General features: G+C 41.3%; 2 protein-coding genes across 6 annotated transcripts in view; one reads left to right on the top strand and one right to left on the bottom strand.

Annotated features, from left to right (window-relative positions):
* WDR41 (WD repeat domain 41) overlaps positions 1-3,263 on the top strand; it is a 112,467-nt gene extending 109,204 nt beyond the window's left edge. For 3 of the 4 annotated variants that reach the window (XM_015571620.1, XM_015571617.1, XM_015571619.1), the window contains one exon: positions 814-1,043. In XM_015571620.1, the coding sequence (XP_015427106.1) occupies positions 814-966 (153 nt within the window). In that variant the 3' untranslated portion in view covers positions 967-1,043. Of the gene's footprint in view, positions 1-813; positions 1,044-2,462 lie in introns of those variants that run through there. The other variant, XM_015571618.1, reaches the window with a different exon arrangement.
* The window catches only part of PDE8B (phosphodiesterase 8B), a 194,843-nt gene continuing 168,810 nt past the window's right edge, over positions 1,113-27,145 (bottom strand). For both annotated transcript variants that reach the window (XM_015571615.1, XM_015571616.1), the window contains exons 12-23: positions 24,930-25,007; positions 22,689-22,765; positions 21,194-21,358; positions 18,964-19,009; positions 18,401-18,536; positions 17,335-17,533; positions 13,033-13,250; positions 10,912-11,032; positions 8,811-8,978; positions 6,571-6,700; positions 4,184-6,070; positions 1,113-2,244 (exon numbers count right to left, since the gene is read on the bottom strand). In XM_015571615.1, the coding sequence (XP_015427101.1) occupies positions 5,961-6,070; positions 6,571-6,700; positions 8,811-8,978; positions 10,912-11,032; positions 13,033-13,250; positions 17,335-17,533; positions 18,401-18,536; positions 18,964-19,009; positions 21,194-21,358; positions 22,689-22,765; positions 24,930-25,007 (1,448 nt within the window). In that variant the 3' untranslated portion in view covers positions 1,113-2,244; positions 4,184-5,960. The remainder of the gene's footprint in view (positions 2,245-4,183; positions 6,071-6,570; positions 6,701-8,810; positions 8,979-10,911; positions 11,033-13,032; positions 13,251-17,334; positions 17,534-18,400; positions 18,537-18,963; positions 19,010-21,193; positions 21,359-22,688; positions 22,766-24,929; positions 25,008-27,145) is intronic.

Raw genomic sequence — 27,145 nt, 5'->3', positions numbered from 1 at the left:
TTCATGTCCTCTCTCCACTTCATAGTACTCATGTTGCCTTCTCATCAACACTCCATTTTCCTATGACATTCCCTTTATTTGGAGATGTTTGTTTTTGAAACTTTCTCTGACATTTTCAGTTATTATTGACCTATGTCCTCTTTTTCTGAATTTCTGTGACAAATTATAATCTGAACTACTTATTATATAGTACCTGATCACACAGTCTTTAATGGGTGCCCTAATTGTTTCAGCAACTGAATTAGAACCTTCTTGAGGGTAGGGACCATATGCATATAATGACACTCAATAAATGCTTATGTATGGATCGATTATCTTGTTTTATTTACAGATCTGAAGCCACTGTTTATCTTGGGAGAACTCAGACTTTTATTTTGGTAGCCATTTGTGTATAAATAATGGGACAAGTTATAAGTGATTAAGTAAAGTAGGTCTGACAGGACTTCTGACAAAATCTTAAAACTAGTACTTGAAGAAGAATATGGTAAAATACAGAAGAAACTCTAGGAATTCATGTACATTATAAAAATAGCTGTTATAGTTCTGTAGTTGGGCAGTATTAAAGTTCTAATTATTAAAACTAGATATTGGTCATTGGTCTAGTATTTATATTTTTAGCACTTATATATTTGTATGTGACTATTATCAACACTTAAAAAATAAAATTTCTTATGGAAAATGATATGGAGTCTTCCATTCAGATCCAAAGATATCTCCAAGGTAGACATCTTACAAACACACGTGTTGCTTTAATTTGGCCATGTCTCTTCTCCTTGAAGTTCCTGTACTCAGTAGTTTAAAATTTCTTTACAGATGTTTCTATACTTTGAAGAACATGGACTAGTGACATGCTCTGCTGATCATCTCATTATTTTATGGAAAAATGGAGACCGAGAATCTGGACTGCGCAGTTTAAAATTATTTCAAAAATTAGAGGAGAATGGTGACTTGTATCTTGCTGCCTAGTTTAAGGAATTTAGAATACATGTGCATGAACTTGAACATCAAATATAGGGTAATACTCTGAAAACCATTAACATGTACTCAAATGTGTAATGTATTTTTTTCTTGTTACTTTATAAAATTCTGATTGTTTGAATTCTTTTTTTGGGGGGGGGGAAGAGGAGGGCATGCAAACCAGCAACAAGTTAGATGTGAGTACATCCACCAAAGAATATACCACAAGTATGTTAGCAGTGAATTTTCAAAAGTTGAAATTTTCAGATCACAATACAAGTATCTGTTGATACAGAATAAAAGTATAACATAGTGTCCTTACAATTTAAAAATTTATGCTTTAGAAAAGTTTACCCCAGAAATTATGAGCTTGTGGTAAATGAGCATAGTACTCAGAACCTCTTTCTTTAGTATAATTTTATTACTTCTAATTCAATTCTTATTCATTAGATTTTTTTAAGTTGCATATAGTTTCTTTCATTTAGTCTTTGGATTTTGAAATACCTTTGTTCTCAAATGAATAGCTTACATATCCTTTTTCATTTCTTTAAAATTTTATTTAAGGAAATAAGTAGACATGATAATTATAGAAAGTGTTTTGGGAGGAAAAACCCACTGAGAAAGAGGTAGGATGTAGCATAACTTGAATGTAAACCTTGAGCTCTCCCGAGAACTTTCTTCCCTGTAGGAAATGGAGAGTGCATAATTGCACATATGCTGCTGAAGTGGTGAGTACTGTTCTGAGGTTCAAACAGAACAGTAAAGTTGTGGTTTTAATTATAAGTTTTTTATTCTTTGGTTATCATTAGAACCCATTTGATTAAGAATCCTTGTGATATATTTAAATATATCCTTTCTCTTATAAATTCCTCTCATCTTTAATAACTAATTATCAAGGTTCTATAGAGCAAATTTGAATCTCTGGTGCCAACTAATTTGTTAAATCATTTTTTTATTTTTAGTTCTAGCTACTAAAATTCCTATAAACTCAAATCAGTAGGAATCTTATGAGGATGTGTTTTTCTCCTCAGTGTGAATTGGCCTGAAAAGCTATTGGCTAGATTGGTACTACACTAGCCGCTGCCCTCCTACATGCCAGGGGTGAGAGCTAGGTGAGTAAAGTGTTCCAGTCAGACACGGCAGTCCAAAGTGTCTGGTTCATCTTACCATTGACTCAGAAATGAAATGCTTGAGACAGGCTTCACTTAGGTAGTTTCTTGCAGTAGTCACTGAGATTTAATCATCTTCATCAGCTTTATATCAGAGCACTCTTTCTCCCTTTTGGTACTAAAGGATAAAAATTAAGAAGTGTTCCACACATTAAAAATGGGTGAGTTTAGTAGTGGAGTTATTAAAGTTAAACTGTTGATGAAAGAATTCTAGTAAAGTAAGTGCAAGGGGACTGAGTGTCAGAGGACTGATCCTTCTCAAGAACACTTTCTGCAGACTTACTCATCACACACACTCTTGATGGAATCTTTATAAATTGTTTTTACCTTTGACAGTTGCTTTCACAACTGCCTCCAAAGACCGGAAGAGCTAAGGTTATCTATGCCAGACCAGTGCCATAATGTTATGAATGAGAAACCTGAGGCCCAGAGAGGTAAGGCCTTGCAATGTGTTAGCTCTGTTCCCTTATCATCAAGCGGCATTAAAGACAAATCAAAGATACTTACATGACTACCATGTGAGGAAAAGCAAATAATGTTCAGTTATTTTTTAATTTATAATGAAAATAGCTTTAGAGAAATATATTAAAATCTGTTCCTTCCATTAGAGAATAGAAGAACGTGAATGTTATCCAACAACTTGTTATTTGTGGCATATTTGAGGAATTGCAGAAATAGCTTTCTAATCTTTTATCCTGAAGGTGCAGCATGGTTATTATCCCAACACCAGGCAGACATGCATTCTGGTCTGAGTGCATCAGATGGTTGACTAGTTTGATTAAATATCTCAATCATTTTTAGGCTTTAATATTTACTTCATTACTAGCTAGCGGTTTTTCTTTGGAAATTTTACATTAGGCCATGAGTTTGTAAAATTGTTTTCTATGACATATTCTGTGAATTATATGAGAAACTCATCATTTTTAACTGCTTTATTTCCTAATCTGTTCTGGGTTAGTAATTTGTGATACTCTGTTCACATGGAGTGATACAAACCTCAGGTGAGTTTTGGGAGCCAATACTACCAGGGCAAATCCATTACATACTCTAGTTTTCTGCCATAAAAAACTGTGTCTAGAGTAGCGGTTCTCAACCTGTGGGTCATGACCGCTTTGGGGGTCGAACAACCCTTTCACAGGGGTCGCCTAAATACATCCTGCATATCAGATATTTACATTATGATTCATAACAGTAGCAAAATTACAGTTACGAAGTAGCAACGAAAATAATTTTATGGTTGGGGGGCACCACAACATGAGGAACTGTATTAAAGGGTCGCGGCATTAGGAAGGTTGAGAACCACTGGTCTAGAGGGAAGCTTCCAACCCACTCACTGGACTGGTTTTTGCTTTCATTCATGAATGCCCTAATTTAGAAGAATACAATTATGTACATTTTTTTTCCATCTTAGTTTTTAATGCTATTTTAGTTGCAAGTAACACTATGTAGTGTGCCTTATTAACCTCATTCTCTGGCTGTATTCATATCACAATCAAAAGCCTAACCTTTGGAATATCCCTTTTATTTCTCTTTAAGTGAGGATCTGATTGAACGGGTAAGGCTTGTTCTTTGCCCACAAGACTCCTGAAGGCAAGCAAATTTTAAATTGGAAGTAAAGAATGATTTAAATTATAGGGTTGTTTGTTCTGGTGCAGATAACCTAACTTTTCCTTGTGGTTAAGTAGTAGTAATAATATGACTTCTCTCTGTATTAGATAGGATTGCATTTTCCTAAGTTAATATAGCTCCCTTCAACACAGAATGTCTTAGTAAACAACTCAGGATAGGAGGCAGTTGTAATAGTTTATATCCATCTGAAAGACCACATCACATTTCTAATAAAATGACTATTTGGAGGAATGCATTATTTAGGTAGCAACTCAGATTACACAATAGTAGATTACATGCACTGAAAAAGAGCAGAACTATTTTGAAGCTTTAGTACCTGGCAGTCTTAAAGAATTTGAGTTAATATGAAATTAATTTGACATTCCACTGAATAAGCTGCAACATTCATATAGAAAATGTGACGCAGCTGATAAATGTTTCTTACTTACCAAATGTAACTGAAAGAGAGATGGTCAGGAAAAGATTGTCCTCGCCTCAAGCAAGCTTCTGAAGCCTAGGCAAAGTATTTAGCTCCTTAAATGGGATTCTGATACCCTGAATTCTGAAAACAAAGTGTATGACTCATGAAATAAAGGACACTAAACCGAAAATTTGAAGTTATGAAAAACTTAGGTCAAAAAGGAGGTACAATAAAAAAATAGTTGTTGGAAATGAAAAATGGCTGTAAGAATTTAGTTACAAGTATCTCACAAAAACATTTTCATCATTTACATAATGCAGCATTATAATACAACGCTAGCTGCTGTCCTGACCAAGTAAGTTTTCTTACCTAAAATAATTTAGATACACTTCGCATGAAATTGTCATATATGTTTCCATTTTTTGGTATAAAACATTAAAAAAATATTGGCACATTATGTAGTGATAAGACATTTTTTTCCCCATGTACTAATTCCAAGTGTTCTGCATTCCAATTTTTGTTTGAAAAAAGTAACTACTGATTCAGTTAATTCAGTTTCTGTTTATACCTCTTAAAAATGCAGCATGGAGTACAAAGAATTTGGAAGAAAAATGAAGATATTTTGTTTACTGAGTTTATAATACATAGAGAAGGGTTGACTGATAAAAGAAAGGAAAAATACTCAAGTCCGACTTCATGTAGATCACAGAAAGTTGTGAAAAGAGCTGTATAAAAATATGCACTTGTGCTTTAGAAGCTTTAGCATACAATTAATAGTATTTACTGTTTCCCCATATGTCTATTTTCTAATATATTTACACATCTTGCAATATTTTTACATCATTAAAGGAAAATGGCATGATTGCAAATACAGATAGGTTAAAAATATATGAACCTTGAAACTTCCCAAATCCCCTCCCCAAATATATATGTAGAGATGGTACAACATACTTGATAGACTTATATCCAGAAAATTTAGATTTCATAAAAATTTTCAACAGCAAATGTATATAAATTTTTTCTTTTTTTAAAAAAGCTTGTCCAAGGGCATTCAGATTTAATGGCTTTTATATAATACTATAGTGCCTTGTGACTGCCTCTGATAACCAGAAATAAGGGGATCTCATAGAGTCCCCCAAAACAAAATGTCACTCCCTTCCCCATCATGGATGGCTTTCTGTTAAGATGAATGCCTTTTTTAGGAGAGAGGGATATAGGCAGCTGCTACCAGTCTAGAAGGCACTCAACAGGACAAGGCTGGGTTCTAACTTGGGTGTCATAACATCAATCAGAAGAAACAGCCAGTGAAGCTAACTGGTTTATCAATAATTTGGTCCTAGTTCTTCATTTTATATATAGTTTCTTTTCTTAGATAGTATGAATCCTCCAGACCAAAGCTCTTGAGGAAAATAGTCAAGCTAAACAGTGATGGTGATTTTTATGGTAAGATATGAGCTGAACACTATCTAAACTACTTGGTCACCATCCAGGGAGATGGGCTCAGAGGCACCAAGTCTGTGCTGTGTATGTCCTGCTAGTTGGTCATTCATCTCCATGGTTGATGAGGGCACACAGGGTGACAGCATGGCAAAGGGTTTTGCCATGTATTTGTTCTGTCACTGCTTGTATAAAGAACATATCTTTGTAAAAATAAAATCTGGGGACTTATTTGATTCAAGGTCAAATATTAAACATTAGCTCCTTGACCTACACTTGTCATTTTCATTATAAAGGAAAGCCTCTCGTTTACACTACTGGGATTCACATGCCCTTGACAGAAAGAGGTCCCCTTCTCTGTCTTGGCTTCAGCTGTCAGATGGAAGCCTCAGACTTTTGCACTTCAGGTCATCTAATGTCTTCCAGTGTTTGTAGTTATTGGCCAAATGTTGCATCAGTGCTGGCAGATGTGCAAAGGCTGCAAGGACATAAAAGAATCAAAAGAAGCTTGTTAAGTTAGATCCCAGGGCTCTGTGGGACAAATTTGGGATCAGAATTGCAGGAGAAGTACCCTAGTTTAGACCTTAGGCTGCACGTGAACACACAGCATTAGTTTCTGAAATACAGATAGGTCCTTTTAATTAAAAACTGAAAAGCCATTACTAAAAGAATTGTGATTAAGGGTAGACTTTTAATACATTTTGTGTTCTTTCTAAAGTTTTTTCCAATGCTAGAATAAAACTGCTTTAAGCTTTGGAAGAGGTCCTTTGAAGAGGTAAAGACTTATTTATCCATTTATCAAACATTCATTGAATCTTCTGTACACAAGCACCCCACCATACCTGGCCACGGGCAGCTGACTTAAAAAAAAATACACAAAACATTTCATGTATATCTTTAGGCCCAGTCTATGTTGTTAAAGGTAATTATCATAAAGGATAATATTTTGTGTAGATGACAAAACAAGAACTATCTTACCGTCCCAAGCATCGAACATGTCTGTTATGAAGTAGTCAATGAAGGAAATTTGTGACTTGGGGATGCTACAGGTATTCCGGTCAAACACTGGCATCACCACAGGCAGTCCCTGTCTCTTCTCTTCATCAGTCTGTAAGACAGAACACTCACAGGGTCTAGGGCACACATGGAACGGTTACAGTGCGACCTAGTGTCTCAGATCAACCCTGTGAAAATAGGTCATCATCCAGTCGTATATATGAAAAAATAGGCTCAGCAAGGTTCTGGGGTATATGTAAGTCAATTACCTGAGGAGATGCAGTAATTCAGTTCAGGACTTCTGACTTTCAAGTCTCTTATGCTATACCACCACCCCTCCTGAAGCATCGATCATCTCGGGGTTCATACCCCCCATTTCTGAGATCTATTTTCACTATTGCAAGACTATTTTCAAAGTAATACTAATAACATGAATAATACGAATTGACATTTACACTGAGAGTACAGCAGCAATGATGGGTAAAACTGCTGATACCTTAGCATAATTGTATCACCAGTCATTGTATTATTCACTGTCACCTGCTTGCAGTTTAAAAAGAAAGCCAGTTTTACTTAAAAACATCCTCACTGAAGCAGTAAGAATTTTTCTAAATTTGGACCTTTGAATTACATCTTTTTAATACTCTGTGACAAAATACTCCGAAGCCCGTGTGCTGCATTCCACACGTTGCTGGTTGTCTGGTGGGAAAGCACGCATGCAGTCCAGCTGAAGCAGCCTTTTTTCCTCAGGGAAAACTATTTTTACTTGAAAGAGTGATTGACAAGCTAGGTTTGTATACCAGATTTGGGTATTGGTCATGCAGTTCGCTCAAGGTATGTGTAAATCTGAGTATTTTGCACATTGGCGTATACGTTTATATGTGTAAGGTCGTAATTCACCGAGCTGAATATTAAGATCCATATTTCCTGGTGATGTGTTGAGTCCTAGGCCAGCTGATCAGAGGCCTCATTTGTAACTTTTGATTTTTAGGTCACATTGGCTTGTGAACAGTAGTACATTCCTTTTTGGGAAAAGGACACCTAAACAAGGAGCTACATTAAAGAACTTTAAGTGGTTCTTTCCCATTTCCCGTTCACTCACTTGAAGAATAACTGGGAGTAGGGTTTCAAGTCCTCTCTGTGGGTCCTGGGAAGCCCATTAACAACCTCCGACTAGCTGTGGACTCAGCTTGCTCATTTCAGGTTAGTCGATCCAGCAGCCTTGAAATATCCACTGTCGTTCAAAGATTATTTGGGTGTGTGTCTTTCCCCTCTTCTTTCTGGCAAGCCCAGAACTGCCTGTCCTACTTTTCTTTAACTCAGGGGTTCTCTTCCCAGCCTTGAAGGCTGCAGCTAACTTAGTGGGTGCTGGGCTGGCCATTCCCCTCGCTGGCCCTTTGAGATGTCATCAGCTTGTTATTAATAGCTGATGTACCTCAGAGGTACATTGCACCCATGGAGACCCTCCCCCTGCATTACTTGTAGCTACTAGTGCGTTTGTCTTCCTGCCGCACATATACACACATCAGTCCTCAGAGCCTCTTCTCTGGAAGGTGGCCTGTATTTCAGATGGCATCTTACAGTCTACTACTTTCTGGATTTTTCTCTCAATTCTTCTTTGTACTGCCAAAGTGAACTAGATATTGCTGCTCTCCTTATGTAAAAATTGTGATTTCCCCCCCTCCTTACTAATTTTGCTCATAATGCTTTGTTCTCCCAGAAAGTCCTTTCTTATTTCCACATTTCTAAATCCTTAACAATAAAACAACTCTAACATCATTTCCACAAAGCCCCTCTTTTATACAGGAAAGAAAACTTTCTGAACTCTCTTAGCACTTAACATAGACCTCCCTTAGAGATTTTTTTTTTTTTAGCTATTGTGTGGACCTACCTATTTCTACATTATGAGCTACCCATGACTTATGTCTGTTTTCCCCATAATGTACCATGGTGATAATAACCTAGTGAATGAATGAATGATTTTCCTAGTTTTTTTTGAAAGTTCAGGATCTAACAGTTTGAGGATGAAAAGATACTTCCAAAGGCTAAGTTTATTTCTCTTCCACTAGAGAGACTTTGGTTAGTGACCAGCCATATCAGTCTCTTGGGGGAGCCAGAGGTTCCGTCCAAGGAGGAGTCATGTACTAAGTGACAGAATCCCTGGAGTGCTATGCACCAGACCATTCCAGGAGAGGAAAAGCTTCCCCACAGCGGCCACGTACCTGTGCGAAGTACTCCTCAGAGATCCTCCCGGCCCATTCGATGCACAGGTCCAGGGGGCGGCATGGGTTGGCCACATCGGCACACTTAATCATCATGCGCTTGATCAGGATTTGGTTCTCAGGAAAGTTCTTCCCAATAGGGTTACATTCACAGTCGCTGCCTTCAACCTGGAAAACATTGCCAGATGAGGGTTGGTTCAAGATGATGATGAATCCACCAGGGCTAACTGATCAGACATTAGATGGCCTCACTAGGGCACACTGAGGCCTGACAGTGACTCAGAGAAGGCAGTTTTCCCATCAGTGATTTTATATATAATACCAATATATTGTTGTTAACCCTCAGGCAACATAAAAACTTAGGAGTTTACAAGGTCAATGTTCCTGTCAACATCCACCTAATACCTCACTTCCATCCTCTTCCCAGAGGGGACTGCTATACACAGTTTTGTTTTGTTTTTAGTAATTTGGTTTGTAATCTTAAAGGAGAAGAGCTTTTCTCCCAGTTTTATCAGGAAATGTGTAAAAGCAAAACTTTGTTTTTTAACACATTAAAGATGGGGGAATAACACATACTTGTGACCCTTCAAGTATTTCTTCATTTATTTCTAGTTATATCTGCCAACTCCCTCTCTCCTGTGACCTCTCTCTCTCCTACTCACCCACCTCTTCCTACTTTGTTTTTTTCTCGTAGTGGATGTGTCCACATATGCTTTCCTGGCTGCTCTTCTGACTGGGTAGTACGGAGTGTGAACCATATAAGCTTTGGGGTTTCTAGGAGCAAAAGTTGGGCAGGGTAAGAACAGGTATGTTCAATAGTTACGTTTAAAAAGACTGGTCATACATGTCAGTGGTTATGAACTAAGCAGCCAGGTCCGTGAGTCGGCTTACATGAATGCAACAACACACCTGTTCTATGCAAAGTCTGGAAGATTGATTGCTATTCTCTACCTTCAGAGCCACCATTGAATTGATTGTGTGAAAACAGTTAATTAGCTCTCCAGAGCTCTGCCAAGCTGAAAGACATCATGACATTTAAGGGTTTGTATTGTTTTGAGACTGGGCCCATTTAGTAGGCCATCAATGGGCAGAATTATGTTCTGAAGGTTATTGTTTTGATAACTTACCATTGGGAAGATACCACTTACAATAGTTACTTTAATAAGTAATAAGTCTTACTTGGATAGATGATCTTTCCAACACTAAATTCTATGATTCTCTATAATTTTCTCTCCTAAAACCCCAGATCCTTCCCACATCCCCGTAAGTCCTCTGTGGAAGGAGGGGCCCTGGCAGTGTGCTGTGGAACCCCTGAGAGATGGGACACAGGTGAGGTGAAAACCGTCCCTCCATCCAGGCTGGTTCTGTGATGGGGTCCTACACAAGTAGTCTCTTTACTGATCATCCAGTTACTTTTAAGACGTCCACACTCTATCCACATACACAACCTCTCCCGCTCAATAGGAGTGAGCAAAAAGCTTTTCTAACTTTATGGGCTATGAACAGCTTCATGGTTTCAGAGGGCAGGTTATCTCATTTTAAACAAGAGATGGGAACTTTCTATCCATGTTCCCCAATCTCAAGTTTAGAGGGACTTAAACACAGGTCCAAGGTACATCAGTAAATTTTAGAGGAAAAACAACTTAGGCTTTTGTTTGCAACTAGTCACTCCCAATCTTTTGCTTTTAATATGCAAATATGCTTTTAATGCAATCCAGCAGTAATACAGATCTTTAAAACACCCGACATTGAGGTCTAACAGCTCAAAGAACAGAATTAGAAAGGTCATGGATCTCTTAAATAGCACCGTTTATGCTGGTGTGCTGCTGGCAGGATCCTTCGGTCCTATTCTTTGGGTCTATCTCCTTTTGTCACCACTGGTTTTATCCAGGGCCTTTCCTTCAAGGAGCTCGGAATTGCTGTGGACACTGTCAATCTATTCTTGACCCCAAGGAAAACAAGTGGCCAGTACTTTCAGCTCTTTCTTACCAACTTCATGCAAATAACCACCTTGCATTCTAGAGAAAGAAATGCTTTGAGGCCAGAGTAGGCTCTAGTAGAAATATACTCTGATGTATCTTATTACATGAGAAATGCTTACCTCAGCTGCCAATGGCTTGTTGATGCTGTTCACAAATTTGTTCACATGTTCAAAGTGTTTTGTCATCTCTGTTGCTAAAACCATGTCAATAATCGCCTGGCGCAGTGTTCGATAATGGTTCCTAAAATAACCAGAAGACAGACAGCCCTGTTCACATCATGTCCCCAATTAGAACTGTTCTGCTACAGTTTCACCTCACTTCCCACAGTCTAGGAGGGTGCTGGGCACAGAGTTAAGAAATGACTGCAAATCACAAAATAGTTCACCGGCTCATCTTCCCATGAAACCAGGACTTGTTGACACTATTCCATTTTCCCCAATGATAGCTGACCCTCCTATGATTTGGGTATATATATATATATATACCTGTCCCGTGGTAGACACCTATTTTACAAGGTAATTCCTTTGTACCTTCTCTTGGCAACATCAAAACAGTGAGGTCGAGGTGGAAGGAAATGACAAGTTCCTTCCCTACAAGGCTGGTACAGCACCTGATGAGCTTCCCTGCGGCATGTAGGGCAGACATCATGATTCTTAGCATAGAGCAGTGTTTCTCAACCTCCTGGCCCTTTAAATATAGTTCCTCATATTGTGACCCAACCATAAAATTATTTTTGTTGCTACTTCATAACTGTAATGTTGCTACTGTTATGAATCGTAATGTAAATATCTGATATGCAGGATGGTCTTAGGCGACCCCTGTGAAAGGGTCGTTCGACCGCCAAAGGGGTTGAGAACCGCTGGCATAGAGAATGGTTAGTGGGCTTTGGTCCGGCCCAAAATGTCCACACTTCAGAAATGTCCCTGGGTTCAAACAGTTCATACATGTTTTATTGGTCTAATAATTGTGTACTGGCTGTATTGCCAATAATGACCTTTCTTGCACCGGTAGCCTAGCTGATCATGACACATAGGGTTGGGTAGATGGGTTGGGGTTCAAATATTACAGGAAAGCAGGATCTATATTAGCTATTCGCATTATGGACAGGACCAAGTTTCAAGGACCTTTTGGTGAGGATCACATATCACCGTGAATGTCTTGGACAGGACCAAATGCCCTGCAAGACTGAACTGTTATTTCTTTCTGTGATGGCATTTTAAGAAGGTTTTCTCATTAATAAGTAATTCTCTAAATTACAATTAGAAGTTACAATGGATGGAGCAGCAATCCTGTCCCAAATTACTGTCGAGTTCCTTTCATCTCACAGCTGTATAAAATTGGCTATTGGAAAGAATTCTTTCTGTGAAAGTTTTTAAAACAACCCTTAAGACTGATGAGTGGGCTTGTGGCCTAAGTGAGCTCTGTGCTCTCTGTTCATGGCCCTCTCCCAGGAGCCTGCTCCCCAGCCTGGCTGGTGTTCTGTGTAAATAAACAGAGCCTGACTGCAGGGGGTGGCAGGCAGGAGAAACTGCTCCTATCTGTTCACACTTGGCCAACTCTCCCCAGAAGAGAGGACAACCATTAGGGGGAAACCTGTCCAGTGCTTGTGCTCCAGCAGCCCTGCTGGGACCTGTAGATACTGTCTCTTCATGAGTTAGGATTTTAAGTGGCCAAAAATTGAGCTGGGGAAAGACAGGGAAGGATACATTTTCCTTGAGCTACACAAAAGACAGATGTCCTCCTGCAAGAGTAAAAATATCTATTATAGTTATTAGTACTGTAATCAATATTCATAGAGTTGCTCTGTATAAAACATTTTCATGAACTCATTGAAGACCAAATGAGATTTAAAAAGATGAAAGAAGCCTGAAAAGTACAGTTAAGTTTATAAGGACAAGGTTATTATTTTACTGTCCGACACAATGGTACAAAGTATTCTCACTTCCCCTTCTCCTTCCAGTGGTTCTCAACCTTCCTAATGCCGCGGCCCTTTAATACAGTTCCTCATGTTGTGGTGCCCCCCAACCATAAAATTATTTTCGTTGCTACTTCATAACTAATTTTGCTATTGTTATGAATCGTAATGTAAATATCTGATATGCTATATGTGTTTTCCAATGGTCGCGACCCACAGGTTGAGAACCGCTGCAAGAGGAAGCTAAATACTTGCAGAAGTTAGGGAAGCTGAGTATCCTACTTACACTTCACAAGCCTGAGCATAGGAGCCCAGTACAACCGACCTGTCAATGTTCTTGAAGATGTTGCATTTGCTGTCCTTGACTGTCAGCTGGAAGGCCAGGGCTGTGTGGTGACTCTCCAAGACGGCCGTGTCATTGTAGAGCACAGCAAGTTCACTGCCTGCGTTGCAGAGGAAAGAGTTGGTTCTTCCTGGGTGGTCCACGTCATGGACTGTAGCAGCAATCAGCGCTGCCACCTCATCCAGCTGGTCCAGACTTCCCTGGGGTGAGGGGAGGCAACATTGAGCATTACCTACTGGATGTAGGAGACTTTTACTCATCCTTGTCTCTTGGGTGGGGCAGACCTGGGGAGTTGGGATTATAAAAATGTTCTCCCCAGTCCACTAAGCCTTCTTTGACTTCCTCAAAGCTGAGAGGCTGTCTAGCACACATTGCATCACTTTGCTGTGCTGTGAATTATCTGGAGGGATAAAATGGATACCTAACCCCCTCCCCCCCCCCAGGAATCCAGGAAGAAGCCAAATGGGCCTTTTCAATGCCTGCCATGTGGTATTACCATGATTCTCTCCCAGGGGTGGCAAAGCAGAAAGAGGTCTATAACCACAAATATTACTCATTTTATTTGCATGAAAAGAGAGTGTGGCAGTAAATGGCACAGATACAACACAACTCCACACAAAGGTAAAAGGATTAGAGCCAAGCAGTACAAGAGGATCAAGAGTGAGCAGAATTTTCCCAGGAAAATGAGGTGAAGGGGGTTCTTGCTATTAAGGACAAGATTCAGCTCTGGGCTAGCAGGTGGTAAAGGCAAAAAGGGTAGCCCTCTTTCTAAAGCTCTCATTATAAAAGAACACAAAGCAGAGATCAGGGGATACAAATGCTTTCTCAGTTCACAGCTTTAGGAAGGAGTTATCAAATGGGCTACTGTTATATAAGACACTGTCCTTTATGAATTCATTCATCTGATAATCACTTATTGGGTGCTGACTGGGTGTCCAGCTGCCACGTAGAGGGCTGGAGCTACGGTGATGAATTGTACTGGCATCGTCTCTGCACTAATGGAGTTGATAATTTATTGGTGAGACACAAATTAGTAAGACAAAAATAAAACAAAAAAAATACCCCACACCAATAAAAGTAACCTACTGTGAGATGTGCTAAGAAGGGAGTTAGATGCTTTGAGAGTGTAACCATGAGGCCTGGTCTAGTTTAGGGCAGTGCTGTCCATTCAGCTTTCTGTGGTGATGGGAATGTTTATGTCTGCACTGCCCAGTACAGTAACCCCTATTCACATGTAGCTACTGGACACTTGGAATGTGACAGTGTAACTGAAGAACTGAATTTTCCATTTTATTTAATTTTCAGCTAGATGTAAATAGCCACATGTAGCTAATGGCTACATGTCCAGCAGGTAGGCAGAGATGGCTTCCCTAAGGAAGTGACTTTTATGCTGAAGCCTGAAGGTAATCCTAGCCAGTGGTCGGCAAACTGTGGCCTCTTGAGTGCGGCCGTGCACATACAGTGCGATTGAAACTTCGTGGCCACACTCAAGGGGCCAAAGAGCCATATGTGGCTTGCGAGCAGCAGTTTGCCGACCACTGACCTAGGCAGATGCGTCAAGGGAGAGCCTGCCAGGCAAAAACAACAGCCTACATGATACTCCTGAGGTGAAACAGCATCATTGAAGAGTAGTGAATGAGGAGAAAGCGATCCCCAAGATGAGGCTGGAGGGGTGGGCATATTTGCTATTCCCAAGTTGCTCCCATAGGCTGTGGGAGGAAAAACTAACACTAACAGGTAAGGAATAATGGATCTGAAGCTCAGACCTGAAAGCTTTTTTGAAGCTCTCCCCACTGGAAGGGAGCCATTTCCATCTCCAATCCTGATTTGGAGCTAGTGGGCAATCCTGGCTTGGCCCCAGTCCACACAAGCAGGTTTCCTGAGCAGGGACAGCAGTCCACGCTACTCTGTTAAGCTCTTCTCAGAGAGTGATTCTGTAATGCTCAGAGCAAGCAAACATGGCCCCATTTTGATGCTGGTCAGGAAAGGCCATGGTCACCTGCAGGTGCAGGCATGACCCAGAGCTGCCCCCACATGGGCTCCACCCTTTCCGATTCTACCTGTGCAGTGGGACCCATGGGTCCTCGGCTAGTGCTCCTGGAGTAGGTTCAATCTTGCTTACAATCTAGGGCTAATGTTAAAATGCTTCAATGAAATAGATCCATGGAACTGGAGCAGACAACACAAAAAGCATCAGATGAGACGTGCCTTTTCTTCCAGCTTATGCTGACCTAGATCTGGTACTTTTACGAAGGTACCAATAGGAGGCCATGCCCTGCAGTATTGGTGGGCACTGTCTAATCATGCAATGTCTGATAAGAAATGGGGGAGACAGGAAGGCAATCTAATCTGGGCCTGCTCACGAGCATGTGGGAGAAGCAAGGTCCTTCCTAGGGGAAGACTGTCTGCGGGAGAAAACTTCCCCACCGAACTCGAGGCACAGACATTTCTGCATATTTTACCCCTTGGACCAGCAGGAGATGAACTGGATCAGACTCAGGCAGATTGGCCAGACTGGACTCCCTTTCAGATCGGCCTCTGAACAGCTCCTTATCTGCAGTTATTCATTCACACAGGAGAAGACCAACAGGGTCATGGTTATCCGACTTCCCACTGCAGTGTTCCAGGGAACTGGTAAGTGGGGAGCAGACAGGGCCCATCACAAACTGAAGGGCATATCTATGGTGGGCTGAGGGTGTGGAGCTATGTCACAGAGACATTAAGAATTTTAGCCTTAATGTGTACAGAAATTAGGAGTAACAGATGACATGGGAATTTGGTAAAAACATTTTTTCCTGACTCTTCATCAGTGGCAGCAGGTCTGGTGGAAAAGGCCTCAGGGATAAATCTCACTTGAAGTTCCTCACATGGACTAACCAGTGGGCTGCTGACTCAGCTTCTGCACTCAGGAGCCCCTTCGAGCCCAATTCTCCAAGGTTCCTACATTCTGATTCTCTGGCATGGGTGACAGAGTGGGAAATGTCTTTTGAATTGTAAGAGTATTACTAGTCTTAGACTTGTTTCTATTGCTATTTGAGAAATTCAACTAGAGTCTGAATGCATTAGCAGAACTCTCAATGTAGACAAAAATTCTTATTTTAGGGGAGGGAGATAATAAAGTGACTAAGCATTCCCTAATTTATCAAGCATTTAATCTGTATTTTTCTAGAGTGGTTCTGCTTAAGTGAGGTTCATCTTTAACTCAAGACTGCAGTAGCTATAGATCACTTGGTTTTGGCGTTATGCCTTAGCCCTGTCCTCAGTTAACAGTGGGGACCTCAGCTGTACAATATCCATGCAGTGTAAAACTGACAACGAGAACCTGGAGTGGGAATCTGGAGGTGTCTTAGTTCCTCAAAGGTGCTATGGAAACACAGGCTCATATCACCTCTGATCACACGTTTAGAGTTTCTAAAGTAGGAGACAAAATCTTCAAAAGCTTCATTCTTGAAACACATTCTTTACATTCTTACTGATGAAAGTGAATACCAGCATTTGGCAAAATAGAAAAAAAATACCCCTGTCTCCATTTTGGTGCCATTCCTGTTCCCTCTACCTGTCTCACTACCATGCTTTTCCTTAAGTACCAGGCCTTTAAGCTTATATATATCTATATATAATGTCAGGCATTTGCAGATTGATACGAATTTCAGTCTCTATACAGCACTTCTACCAGGGGTATCTACAGTCTAAGCTTCAGTTTTAGCAAAGGAATTACAAGCTTCATTGTGCCAATGGTGATAGGAAGGGGGGGAAGATGGGGCTCTCTTGCCCATATGTATACATGGGGTACACATATGGCTACCCTACACATCAGCACCTGTACATGACAGTATTGGTTTCTAAGTAAGACAAGGGGACATGGAACTCTGTCAGAGTTACACACAGTTATTAATATAAGATATACATAATCATTCCTACACAACACACACATATGTATGCAAATGTGCATTGCTGAAAGAACTCATCACCATCTGGATTATAATTTACCAATGGCCAAATTCTGATCCTAAAACTTAACCACTAGACCTAGTAACCATTTGCTATAATAATGTAATTTTGTCCTCTAAGTAAGTATCACAGAGTAAACACTTGGAGAATGGGTTCATAGATCAGCTAGGCCTTTAGAGGACTCGATAGTGGCATAAATAGTATCTTAGGCATTTGGGGTAGGGGAGGGCTAGGAGAAACGGCTATGTCTTTATAATACCAAATGACCAATTTTGTCGCAAAAGAAAAAAAATTGTCTAGGTACGTAACTAGATCATGATACCAAAGTTCTACCTTCACTCTCTCCTTTCCCAGGAAGAAGGCGGTGGCGTGCAGGACATCCGCGGCATGGGTGGAGTTGTGGTAAGCATTGGAGGAGTGGTAGTTGGCTTCAATCACTTGGAGCCAGGCCCGAAGAGTTGTTTCAGAACAGCGTAAAAATTCACATACTCCAAACCGGGAAAAGACCTTTAAGCCCAAGTAAACCAATGGCCTGGAAAACAGGAAGACAAACCCTGATTCATTGTATTCACTGGTCCAGAAACTGCTTGCGTTGATGATGCTGAGGAATGGAGGCATTTTTTCTTCTGATGCTTATTACACATGCATTGGGGCATAAACACATCTCCTCACTGGCCACTTCTTGCAACTACGTGCCTCAACAGTGGTCAATCTGAATGACTTCCAGATTATCTCTAAGTCATAAACTCTTCAGTGGATCTGACAGCCAAGGAAGGCCCCTGGTAACTCCTCCCCATCTCCACTTCCACATCAGCTCTGTACTTCCTTTGTGTCCCCTGAGGCAGTTACTGAGCCCAAGAACAAGAAGAATGGCTTGTGTGGTCTCAGCGAAGTTCTATCGAAGTCCTATCGTATGTTACTTATTTACAGGTGCGAGGCATTCACATCCTACTAGACTAACACCCCTGAAGGAAATAGCCCCCTACTATAGAAGAGGACTTTGAGTCATCTAATCCTTGCCCTGCCTATAGGGCAAATAAAAAAAAAAGTCTCCAGTACCCTCCAACTCATTTTGTAAGGTGGGGCTTCAACAAGTCTGGGGCTGAGAATACTTGGAGCTCTTACCTCTTTAGCACAAAGGAATGACCTGCGTAGATATGGAAAGGACTCAGCATTTCCTCATCCTTGGTCATCACCAGGCTGATCCCACACCTCCCCCACTAATTCTCTCCATAAACGAGCTCAGTCAGGGGCCATGGTCTCCTCTCTGCAGTGCCCCTCCAGCACAGCACGAAAGGAACAGCCTCTGCAAGGGCTCATGTCTCCCTCAAAGTTTCCAACGTGGAGTCTTGAGCTTGGCCATCAGTCTTCTCTGCCAGCAGCCAGAGAAGCTACATACCTTTTATGTGTAACAGCTTCCAACTCAAAGATGTTGAACTCCCAACTTTCCTCATTATCAAGTAATTGAGCGATACAAGGGGGGACATCATTGATGGTTATTGGCATTGCAAGATGACTGTGACTCTGGTGCACATCTGAGCAAACAGATGGGGGGGGGTGTGCAGAAAGAGGGTTAATTGTGGAATCCTGGGTGCCCTTGAGCATCTGTCATCTTCATCTGCTACTATAAAGAGAAAGTCTTGAACTCTAAGGGTGGGAAGATGTTCACTTCAGGGCTCTTTTCTTACATTACTAAATTCCAAGGCCCCCAAACAGAAAAACAATTCATTTTAACAGTCTGTTTAAACGTGTAGAAATGTCCAATCCTTATTCTGACAGTGTTCAGATAAGTAATTTTAATTATGAGACCTGGTATCAAATGTAGAACATAGAAATGCTTAAACTGCAATGAGACCAATAGGAAGTAACACCAAGATTCTCCCCCAACCAAATAATCACAACACTGGGACTGCACAGGCTAGAGACAGGTTGTAAGTAACAAATGGTTCTATGGCAACTTACTCTTAGTGAACACATACTCGTTTCCTGACAACCTTCTCAGGCCATCCTGGAATAAAGCAAGGTGCTATTAGAAGCATGTTGTACATGCCGGCATTATTTTCTCATTTCTTTTATTAGCCAAACAGATTTGAACAATGAGTAACCCAGTCAATCTGGAACTCCCAAGTTGAAGCTCAAAACTAAATCAGAACAATAGCTACAAGACACAGGATATTCTCCCTTCATGGCTCTTAGCCTCAGCAGGTGGAGAATTGAGAATAAAATGGGAATGACTGCATTCTGTCTCACACCTGGGCTGTGAGTTGGCTTATTCTCATGCCATCTTTCTCTTCTGGCATTTTGAAGCCACATTTGTGAAATCACGGAAGTGAACGTGCTTTGGTTTGGATGCATTTGATTTTGAAGGGACCCTCCTTACTCTCATAGGGACTGTGTTATTTGATTTACTTATTAGGGAGCCAAAGCCATGGGCCACATTTGGGAATTCCTTAATGTAAAGCCTTAAAAAGCTTGAGCGAATTTTTGACTAATATCTGAATTTTTTCCAACTGCATTTTCTATTTAGCAATATGAGCATTGTTGCTAACTTTTAAAAGTTTCTAGATTGAGATCTTTGGAGGGACAGCATAGGGCAGTGATGGTGAACCTTTTGAGCTCGGCGTGTCAGCATTTTGAAAAACCCTAACTTAACCCTGGTGCCGCTTCACATATAGAAATTTTTTGATATTTGCAACCATAATAAAACAAAGACTTATATTTTTGATATTTATTTTATATATTTAAATGCCATTTAACAAAGAAAAATCAACCAAAAAAATGAGTTCACGTGTCACCTCTGACACATGTGTCATAGGTTCGCCATCACTGGCATAGGGAGTGGGCAGGATTCCAATGTTCGGCCTTTACTAGGCTCCTGGACTTGAACTAGTTCCAGATGTTCTTGCATCTCAGTTTCCGTCCCTTCATCTTCAATCCAAGTACCTAATTTTTTAGCTCCTTTATATTGGTTTGTATAATTTATAATTGTTTGTCATCCCTAGAAAGTATGTGCTAAGGTTTAAAATGTCAATGAAGGGCTCCCCTGAAGTCACACCTTGGATCTTTAGGCCAAGAGTTTAATTTTTTACAAATGAAAAAAAGAGAAGTTACAATGGCCACTCCTCTAAGACAGATAACACAGGGGACTCCTCTGTTTCCTCTCTGCCTTTGTTCCTCCTCTTCCCTAATGCTTCATAAAAAGAGGTGGAATCCTGCACTGGTTCCTCACAGCATTACCTGGAGAGGAACCCTAAGATGGTATGGCAGCAGTGGGAATCCTTTGGACTTGAACTGTAGGGGCCACCCTCCTGAAAGACCCTGGCTGCCTCTCTAACAGAAGTCTGCTTTGCACTGGGATGGGGCAACAAAGGCCAGCCCTGGGGCAGGGAAGTAGTAATTAGGAGATTGCTCAGACTGCAGGCTCATCAGAGATTTTTAGTTGGAACAAGAAGAATGGGTCAGAAAGCTAGTCAATGCTCAGCCTTTAAAATAAAACTCATCGATGACCCTTGGACTTTGTTTTTCTCCCCAAGGATTCTTCCAGCTCCCACCTCTGATAAGGAGCACAGATGAATAATTTGAATTTTCTTCACTTGCTGATAGATGAAGATTATGGCCAAATAGATCACAGCAAAACAGGATGAGTCTTTTGAAATCAGCTACTATGGTGGTGGTGTGCTGGCAGGGAAGGCTCCAACCCTCCCCACCAAGCCAGAGCAGCTTCCTCTGCTCTATCCGATTATAGAGGGAACTTCTATAGAAGCTTTTATTGAAAGAAATGGTTCCACAGCTAAGATTCTGGAAACTAGTGCTGTCGTCTAAGTACAAACCCTTTCATTTACATAGATAAAGAGCCTGAGATCCAAGGAGACTGGCCATAACCTCAACTGAATACTGTGCCAGGTCAAGGGAAGAAAGACAAGGGCCATGCATATCAACCAACTGCCTAGGATCGCCTTTGTATAACAGGAATGCTGAAGGACTATCTCCTATGCTATGGTCAGTCAGCTTTGCAAAGCTCCTATAGAAAGATAAATGCAAGATTCCTTAACTAATGCCAGCCACAGAAATTTTGATGCAGATGCTCCTGGTTTGTCCATACAACAGGTATAAGTACTCTGCAAGTGTAGGTAACAATACATGCTACATGTAGTCTGAGCACATTAATCTCTGGTTTATCCTCATCACTCACAGTCATCAGGCCTCCAACGAGATCACTGGTGTGAGGATCTTCGTCTTTGGTGCCCAGCTGAGGGGAGTACAGTTCTGTGGTCCGTAAAATTTCTAAAACTCTGTCCAAGGCTTCTGCTACTGTAACAGGGCTGTTTTCTTGAGCTGCATTAATTATATTTATAACCTAAGGAAGTAAGGAAAGAAAAAATTTGAGGTCATTGGGATTCTACTTCCCATATACCTGGAATCCAAAAGAAATCAGATGATGACACATTGTTTTGAGTGACTGGTGCCTCCACGCCATCACTACCTTCTTATTGAGGCATGCTGCTCACCCCACCCCTTTTGGCATCTCTCCCACCTCACTGACTACATTTCTGCAGGCTCCTTTGCTGGTCGTTCTCCTCCAGCTCCCTTACAGGGTGGAGTTCCTTAGGGGTTGATGCTGGGTCTTTCTCTTACTCTATAGGCCTCCAGAGATGAGCTCTCATTTCCATGACTTTGGACACATCATCCATATGCCAAGGGCTCTCAAATTTACATCCCAGCTGTGAACTCTTTTTGACCTTTAGACTTGTGTATTCAATTGCCTACCTGACATATCCATGGGAGTATCTTACATGTCCAAAACCAAACTCATTCTCCTCTCCCCAAAGCAAGCAAGTAAACAAACAAAAACAAAAAAGAAGAAAGACACGGAGCTTTGCTCCATTCTCTGGCTTTCACACTGCAGTAGAAAACCACTCCTGTCCATCCTGTGCTCAAATTAAAAGTCTAAGAGGCTCTGGTTTCCTCCCCACCCTGACAATATAATTAATCACCAAGTCAAACTGATTCTACCCCTAAATATTCCCTAATCTGTTATAATCCTAGCACAGCTAATACCATTTCTTGCCTGAAATTCTGGAAAAGCCCCCTAACTGGCTGCTTTTCTTCCACGCTTGCCATCTCCAATCCATTCTCTGTGTATCTGATCATGTCACTCCCTGCTTTAAACTCTTCAGTGGTTCCCACTGCACCAAAACAGAAATATAAACTCCTTATGGCCCACCTGGCCAGAATGAACTGAGCCTGCCAAGCTCCACGTCACCATCTCCTCCCTCCGCTCTCCAGCTCCAGCCACTTGACTTTCCTTCAGGTCCTCAACTGCTCTGGTCCTCCTCACCCCAGGCTTCACCCTTTGCTGTGTCTGCTGCCTCGAATCCTCTTCTCCCCTCTCGTCTTCTATGTCTTTGCATGCCTCAGGTCTCACATCAAACATTACTTCCTCTACAGACAGACCCTTCCTGATCACCCCTCACCACCCAAAATAGGGCCCTAATCTAATTTACTCTTAAACTGTTTTCCTTTACAGCAATTTTTGTAGTTTATAACTATATTTATTTATTGTGTTTAATGTCTATTTTCTCTACTAGACTGTAAACTCTATGATATCGTGGTATGTCATTCATTTAATCTCCAAAACAGCCCAGTGCTGGGTGACCCTGACTGTAGAGGCAGCAGCTGCCACTCACCTTTGTGATGGGGGCCTCGATGGTCATGGAATGGATCCTTGCCATGGATGGATAGCGACGGTTCTGCAGGCTTGGCGCTGGGGAGAAGTCAAGAAAGTTGTGTCTGGTGTTGGTGCTCAGCTTGGCTGAGTGCAGCGAAGAAGCCCACTGAGCTAGGGGCCTGGCTCGCAAAGGACTCCTGTCCCCCATAAAGCAATGAATTCATCCATCTCTTAATCCTGAAAGGGTAACAGCTTGGCCACTACTTGGAAAGGATGGTCTGGCCTGGAACTTTGGTGGCAGGAAGGCCTATGAGTCCCAGCCCACAAGGGGAATTTTAGAGAAGGTTGATGGGATCTGGACCCCACCCCAAGAGCCGAATGATCCCACAGGACTCACTTCCCCGTAAGTCACCAAAGCCCACCTTGGGCAGTTCCATCACTTTCAGTCCTTAGCCACTGGCCATGTAACTGGATAACTGTGCAGTGTGGGAGGGGAGGCATGGCCCAGGTTTGGTGTGCAAATGGAAAGGCAAGTGAGGGGGGAGAGAACGAGCGCCTTCAGTATGAATTAGGCACTCCACATCTGAGCCTTTAGGTTCTTAATACCCAGAACCCCTGATGGTTCTAGGTCTAATCTGTAGAAACTTACATTTTAAAATATTTTACTTTTTTGAATAGGTAATTCTTACATGTGATTCAAAATTCAAAAGGTAGAAGCTTTACTTTAAAAGCACTGTTCTCATTTTCCTACCACTCCTCTGAGAGACAGAATCTGTATGTGATAGCTGGGATCACCTAATCTAGCCAATACCAACAGAGCAGCCTGCTGCTCAGCCCCCCTGTGGTCCTCTCTGCGGCCAGAGCAGCCACACTGCACACTCTGCAACCTCCACTCCCACACTCTGTAGAGAAGACAATTGCAACTCAAACCCTACTGAAAACTGAGCTCATCTAGTTGAAATTCCTTCATTCATTATCCTTTCCATCTACAATGTTGTATATCTACACCCTCAATCCGTCTGAAAATACTTCAGTCCACCTTCCTTACATTCTTGGCCCCAACCCCTTGCATGCCCTGAGATGTATCCATCTTTCTCTATGAGTTAACGATCTCATCTTTAGTTCTAGTCCAGCCACTTCCCTCAGACTCAGCTTTCCCACTGTGACCTGAAGAACTGAAAAGTCCCTCACTTGCCTTTTCATTTACCCCCTTAAGTTACCACCCCACTTCTCTCCCTTCTATCTGTCACCTCCTCCCTTCACCATCCCCTCCTCATACCTCTAGAATGTGTCCTCATTTGCTAAATAAACACGAACCGAGTGAGAGTTCTCAGCTCGTGAACTCTCTGATCTCTGCAGCACTCACACTGCTAGCATCTCCTTTCTTCCACTTTCCTCTGCTCTTGGTTCACGTGACACTGTGTCCATACGGTTCACTCCCAGTTCTCCTGTTCTCTGCATTGGCCCTATTTCTCTTGTCTCCCTCTCACGGAGGGTGTACTTTCAAGCCTTGAACTCAGGGCTTCTGTGTTGTTGTTGTGCGCACATACACACACCTTAGAAATGTTCCTCTGCTCATGGCTCTTCGTCTGTCCCCTCTAGGACTCCGCAGTCCATATCTCTAGCCCTGAGTATAAGTTTTGCATTTTAGCTTCTTTGGCATTTCCACTAAAATAAAACTTATCTTCTCCTCAACCCCCACCTAGCCATACGTGGAGACTTTGTTTCTGTATATATTACTTATATCTTGTCAGGCACATAGGAATTACATTTCAGAACCATCTTTGACTTTCCCACCCGCCTGCAAATCCAATGAATTAATTAGACCTGACTGAACTAAAAAAGTATTTTGCTAAATTCTATCTCAGTTTATCTGGGACAGGGACAGTAAGGGTGTATAACAGGTACACCGAAAACTGGGTTGGCAGTAGAGTTGGGAAGCCAGGATTCTGGTCCCCTCTCTGCCACTAGCACCCACGTGTGACCCAGCCACAGAAACTGCGCTGCTCTGGCGGCTATGGTCCAGCACACCTTAGGCCATCAAGGATCAAGCACCGAGTCATTTCAAAGAAAAGATAAAGACTGTAAAAAGAAAAAAATGATTAAAAGGCCTAAAAAGTCTACTGCCTATGGGGAAGAAGCCAGTTTTGCTGACTTTCTATTCCTTGGGGTTTGTTTATATGCTGAGGAATTCTTTTATATATTCTTCTGTCACTTTCTATGCTTTAAAAAGGTCAAGAAAATCTGAAAAACTTCTTACCATCACTGCCTCGAGATGATATCGATTTCACATCAACGGACTCCCTCCTCCTGCTCTTGTATCTGAATGAATGAGACTCTAAGGATTTCAGATGAGTAAGGGGAGTGGTTAGTTACCAGCTTATTCACAGGTGAAGTTTGGACACATTTCCCTGTCATTCTCCAAAGAAAATCAAGGTCACTTCTTAAGCACTATAAAATACTTTTAAGAAATAGGAAACCATTTCCTCTTTAAATTTTCACCACACACAGAATTTCCCACCATATTAGTTGTAGAACAATGCCTGTCCTTGTGGCATCACATTACATCATGGAAATGGGCTCATTGGTTCTTTTCTCCCACTAATAACTCTTTTTTAAGATAAACATTAAAACTTAGGGGAAGTTTTGGGGAGTTCATTCTGATCTGAAGTACAAATACACTTAACTGGGTAGGGAAGGTTCTTGTTCTATTTGAGGAAATAAATACTAGTGAAATCAACAGAGTTGATTTTTCTTGGGAAACTAGTTTAGACCAATTGTAAGCCTTTTTTTCTGAAACGTTGAACCTCTGGATCAGTGGTTCTCAACCTTCTGGCCCTTTAAATACAGTTCCTCATGTTGTGACCCAACCATAAAATTATTTTTGTTGCTACTTCATGACTGTAATGTTGCTACTGTTATGAATCGTAATGTAAATATCTGATATGCAGGATGGTCTTAGGCAACCCCTGTGAAAGGGTCGGTCGACCGCCAAAGGGGTCGCGACCCACAGGTTGAGAACCGCTGCTCTAGATTGTCTTCTATGTTCTTCTAAGGATGTGATTTCATCAAGTGATGCAAACTGCCAATCCCAGGAAGGAAGAGAAGAAAAAGAAGTTTTATAGTTCAACAATTTGCAAAAACTAAACTCTCACCTTTGTCTCCATTTTCGGTGGGGTGGGGTGGGGAGGGAAAGCAATTAAAATTCTACATAAGTCTTTACAGACTGAATTTAACACTCAAAATGTGTTGTCCCATTACTGCAAGATCTAAGGCAGCAGTGCATGGCAGCAGTGAGGACTGGGGATAAAAACACCAGGGCTGCAGAGGTGGCTGCAGAAACATGCATGGTCAGGGTGTATGCTTCCGGAGGGGACCGCGCATGAGCAAGGAGGGAAACTCAACTCTAACAGACCTCCACTGCGCTGAGACGGGAGGCAGACATGCAGCTTCCGGCATTTCTCAGACCCAATAAATGATATTTCAAGAGAGAATGAAACGCTTTTTTTTTTTTTTAAAGAACTGTCTAGTGGCACAAAGGAGAGAGAGAGAGAGAGAGAGAGGTGTAAGAGAGTATAGTAGTTCAGAGGACCAGTTCTAGAGCCAAACTGGCAAAATTCAAGTCCCCACTATCCAACCAGTAGCTGTGTAACCCCGGGGGTGTTCCTCCCGTGTCCCGATCTGTGTAGTGAGGACAGTTACGGCATCTCGTTCACAGGCTGCTGTCAACAAGCTAATTCACGAGGGCACGTGGGGCAGTGCCTACGAAGTGTTAGTTCATGTTGGCTGTTATTCACCTGTCCGCTTGCACACACCCCTTCTTAGGCACACACGGGCCATGTTGTAACACTGCTCTCATACTGGCTGTTTTCACATCATAATATGCCTTAGACACTTTCTAGATCACCTTTTTAACCATTTACTTTAGTGTCCTAAAAAATCTGATTCAACTAAAAATGGTTAAATCAGTAACTAAACCTGAATTATATTTTTATAGCATGTAGTGAAAAGCAGAATATTATAAAAGTGAGAGTTTAGTTTTTGCAAACTGTTGAACTATAAATTTTGCAAATTGTTAAATGATCTTACATAAAACATTTACTATCCCTTTGCCTATTTTTGTCTTCCAGACTCTGCCTTAATTTTTCTAGCCTTGAATATGAGTTTCGGTATTTCTTTATAAAGACAACTATAGGTGGTGGCATTTTAAATAATACTACTAAAATCACATGGCGTCTTTCAAACCCTCAGAAACTAACTGATCACTTGCAAGACATTCGTTTTTAGCCTATTCAGGGACTTACTCATCATATACATTCCTAACATTTGTTTAGCTGATAATAATTAAATTGAACTTAGTGAAGATTTAAGATTAAATTCAAGATTAAAGAGCATAAGAATTCCTCAAAATGTAGTTTCTAAATAAAAGTAGGAGGTTAGTTTCACAGCTATTGGCCCAGGTTGCCTTGTTGAATC

Source organism: Myotis davidii, unplaced genomic scaffold, assembly GCF_000327345.1.
Source record: "Myotis davidii unplaced genomic scaffold, ASM32734v1 scaffold44, whole genome shotgun sequence".
In the NCBI taxonomy this organism is placed as follows: domain Eukaryota; kingdom Metazoa; phylum Chordata; class Mammalia; order Chiroptera; family Vespertilionidae; genus Myotis; species Myotis davidii.
The sequence above is the reverse complement of the archived record's forward strand: the minus strand, read 5'-3'. Positions and strand labels throughout refer to the sequence as shown.